Below are 4,584 nucleotides of genomic sequence, written 5' to 3' on the forward strand. Positions count from 1 at the left end.
GAAAGTAAACAAAAAAAAAATATATTAAAAAGAAATTCAAAAATATCATTAAAAAAAGATATTCAAAATAATTTGGTGTATCTCGCTCAAACATCTTTATTAAATGTCGTGGCGCGTTCTCATTGCCTCTTAGACAATCCACCGATAAAATCTTTTTTAGAAGTCCTATAAAAGAAACCCCTTATAATAATAATAATAATAATAATAATAATAATAATAATAATAATAATACAATTAATTTTATTTTTTTTAAAAAAAATCATTGTACTAATTCAAATCTTCAACAACAATAATATTGAAGTAACAAAAAAGAGGATTACACGTTAACTAGATGATATTACATGATATGGGTAAACTATATATAAATTAATAATCTATAATATATCAATCAATTGATATTACTAGTAAGAGAGTAATTTTAGCATAAAAGTAAATAGATTTACAAAGCTGCATGCATGCACAAAATAATAAGGTTTGAAAATCACCTAATGCCTATATGATCAGTTATAATCAGGTCTATTTTTTCCAACTAATAAATTAACAAGCTACAGTCTCATATCTAATGCATACAAAAAGCTAACTAATTATAAGACCAAATGCAACTTCTATAGCCCACGCCACCAAAAAAAAAAAAAAACGAAGTCTTCCGTTTTAGAACAAGAAACGCATGAGCCACTGATTTTTCACAAACAACACTATATGCCCTTATTAGTCACATGAACAACCCCCAACACTGACTTAATTATATTTTCTATTAAATTACTGTACCTAGGCTATATATATATATATATTACAATACTTTTTATTACTTTGACCCAATTTCTCAACGTAAATATATAGCATTGATATCTATTTTACATATATATATATGTATATGTCTGTGTGCTGGTGGACTGGTGCGTACATATACCTGTTTACTAATAAAAATGAAAAGAAGAATCAACTGTCTGATCAAGGAGAGGGTCCACCGGCAGATGGCTTCAACAAACCGACCTCTCTTTCCTATCTTTTTCCTTTTTCTTATGACTTTATTTCTTTTTTCTTTTTCATATATATTTCCTTTTCCTTTTTTAAGGTTTTGGACAAATTACTATATAAACATATATTTAAAAAATTTATTTTGTCACAACACAACATGCATGTGAAAAATTATGACGTCAAAGATCAGAACGTGTCAAATAGTGTGATCAGTGTAGTAACGAGTGAAATTGTACATTTATGTCATTAATATAATATTACGTGTATTGTTATGGTTTATTCTATATATATATATATACAGTACGTATCACTATAACATATCCTCCAATTTAGATATATGTGAAAATATTTATACATTTTTTCTCTTCCTCATCTTCTAATTTCTTATTTGTTTTAAATGATAAAAACAAAAAATACTTGTAAAGATGATCCCAAGCGCGTAATTATATTTTAAAACAGAATGATCTTTAGGAAAAAAATAATTATTAAAGAGTGGGAATAGAATCATCCTTATACAAAAATGGTGTCCAATTAATTTGGTGCTCTCTTAATATTTTCCATTTACGACATATATTCATCTAAAAAAGTACCATACATAATTTCTATAGCTCATTTTCTTTTGCTTTATTATTTTGATTATATTATAAAAATTCATTGTGGGGTTTCAAGTTTTGAATGTGTGAAAGCACAATAAGATTCTTTCAAAACACACACACACAAAAGAAAGAAAACTCAATCAATATCATAACTTTACACCTATTCATATTCATGGCCACCCCAACCCACTATGATTTCTTATCTATAAATATCATAACAAATAGGCGTGTGTCCTCCACACTCCAAATATATCCATCCATAATTCCCTCTCTCTTTTCTCTTTCTTCCTTAATATAATTACCTTCCACCATGGCCGCCACCACCCAATCTTCATCTGAGCCTAAACCCTCCGCCGTATTCCCCTTAAAAGACATTGAAAAACAACAACCACTTAAACTTGAGTCCCAGTCGGTGGACTACACCGCCAGGGCTCAGTGGCTCCGAGCAGCAGTGCTCGGAGCTAACGACGGACTCCTCTCCACAGCATCGTTGATGATGGGAGTAGGAGCCGTAAAAACCGACGTTAAAACAATGGTGCTAACCGGCATAGCCGGCATGGTGGCCGGCGCGTGCAGCATGGCGATTGGAGAGTTTGTTTCGGTTTACTCTCAGTACGATATTGAGCTGGCCCAGATGGACAGAGATGGTGGGCGTGATAAGGAGAGGATGAAGAAGCTGCCGAGCCCATGGCAGGCGGCCGCGGCTTCGGCGTTGGCGTTCGGTGTTGGGGCTGCGGTGCCGCTCCTTGGGGCTGCGTTTGTTAAGGAGTATAAGGTGAGATTAGGAGTGATTGTTGCTGTAGTGAGCTTAGCTTTGTTAGGGTTTGGAGCTTTGGCTGCCATATTAGGGAAGGCTCATCCTGTTAAGTCTTCATTGAGGGTTTTGTTTGGAGGTTGGATTGCCATGGCTGTTACTTTTGGTTTAACTAAGCTTGTTGGTTCTACTGGACTATAGGAATTAAGTTATCATTTTTAATATATTATTATTACATATATAGATATACATCATATATACATAAAGATTGAAAAAATCGGTTTTACATGACCAATATGGTAGTGATGGGACTATATATATAATTAGAATGAATTAATTAATTGTTCAAAAAAAAAAAAAAAATGAATGAGGTAAATAATGTCACATGATATAGTGGGTGATTATTGGCCTATTAGTTCCTATATGTGATGTGCCACTATATATATATTTATATATATTATGATGCATCATCACATATAGTAATGAATAACAACATAACGTGTCATGTACGTATAGTGTGTGTCTTTTGTACAAGTGTATGAGTATTGATTTAATTATCATTACTTAATTGATATACCATAAGGTTGTAAACTTTAATACGTGTAATAATAATTTTATAACAGATTTCTTCTTGTATTATTTCTTTATATTTGCTTTTAATTTGTCAATATATATGTATATATTTCGATCCAGTTATTGGTGCCAAAAAACTTTTACAATTAGGTGATGTTTGGTTTAATTAATATATAATAGGAATTGCAATAGAATTATTATTATCAATATATTGTTTGGTTTAATTTTTAAAGGTTTATAATAGCTTTACATATTATAATAGCCATTACATCATGTAATTCTCATTACATTACAAAACTAATGTAAAGATTATTATATTGTTTATATTGTTTGAAATACCTTTTTTGCCTTTTTTTTTAAATTTTTATTTAAAATTTGAAAATTAAAAATAATTAAATTAAGAATATTTTTCTCAATATACCTGATTACAATGTTTAACTACGTAGCCAAACATCACTTTTATAGACGGATCCTCCTATTGGTATCCCTATATTAACAATTTTAATTCTCTTCTCTACCTCATTTCTGCATATTTTCTGGTCTCATAAGAAAAATGTGAAATAATCCTATTTAACATTTTTTTTTAAAAAAAAAACCAAATAAAATTAGGAACAACCTTTTACTCTCTCTCTCTCTCTCTCTCTCTCTCTCTCTCTCTCTCTCTCTCTCTCTCTCTCTCTCTCTCTCTCTCTCTCTCTCTCAAAAAACACTTCTTTCAGTTTAAGAAATCAAATAATATATAATAATTGACAATGGGTATTCAATGATCGATGTAATTGACAATGGGTTTATCATCATCTATCACTTTCATGAAAGCTCAAAGACAATTTTAATAGTGTGTTAATTTACTTACACATAATTAGAATGATTACAATCAAATTTAATTTTAATTGGAGTATATATGACTATTCGTGTTTTATAACTATAGGAATGAGATTTAAGTATATATATTCATGTACTTATTACCTTATATATTGTTTAGCATAATTATTCTAAAGTTATTCGGTATGCAAACATGAATAATTATACTCAAATTTCATTCCCATTAGTAAACATGAATAATTCATACTCCATAAACGTATGAAACTAAAAATTAATTTATTTGCTAATAAGATGTTATATTGCTGTGTATGTTTGAGATATATATATATATATATATATATATATTATACATATTCAACTAGCAACAAATTTGTCTCAATTATTTTTTTAATATATTATTTTTTAAAAAATATATTAATAGGCTCTTTCTTAAATCAAATCAAATCTTGGCAGTGGCATATTGGTATCCAATACCAAAAAGGATAAAATTGGATTAACGTGTTGGTTTTGATCATAGTTTTACTTTTTAAAAAATAAATATATAATTAGTATTAGTCATAAAGATTATCTTAGCTATAGCTATAGCTATAGCTTACTTTTTATGTGGGTTCTTTATTCCAATATTGATGGGTAAGTGGTGGTGGTGAGAATAATTAATTAATTATAGTACTTTAAGGTACGTAGTAGGTTTTTCTTGCCTTCTCTTGGAATGCATATTGGAGGAAATTAAGAACGGTTACTAAAGCTAATTTTGGCTTTTGTTCTACTTTATTAAGCACTAACTACTAAAGGTAAAACAGAAAGATTGGCATGTTTATGGCGGTTTTGATAAAGTTTTCATACAGAGTCGCAAAGTAATTT

General features: G+C 29.6%; 1 protein-coding gene across 1 annotated transcript; it reads left to right on the top strand.

Moving 5' to 3' along the window:
• Positions 1-1,613: 1,613 nt before the first annotated feature.
• On the top strand, positions 1,614-2,964 carry LOC115724770 (vacuolar iron transporter homolog 4). Its single transcript, XM_030654115.2, has one exon. It carries the CDS (start codon positions 1,885-1,887, stop codon positions 2,527-2,529), a length of 645 nt encoding a protein of 214 aa, XP_030509975.1. The 5' UTR covers positions 1,614-1,884; the 3' UTR covers positions 2,530-2,964.
• The last annotated feature ends 1,620 nt before the right edge of the window (positions 2,965-4,584 follow it).

This window comes from Cannabis sativa, chromosome 6 (genome assembly GCF_029168945.1).
Source record: "Cannabis sativa cultivar Pink pepper isolate KNU-18-1 chromosome 6, ASM2916894v1, whole genome shotgun sequence".
NCBI classification, from domain to species: Eukaryota; Viridiplantae; Streptophyta; class Magnoliopsida; order Rosales; family Cannabaceae; genus Cannabis; species Cannabis sativa.

Bases quoted from the DNA above. Each gene is read 5' to 3' on its own strand.
- LOC115724770 (XM_030654115.2), top strand. From the start codon at position 1,885: ATGGCCGCCACCACCCAATCTTCATCTGAGCCTAAACCCTCCGCCGTA.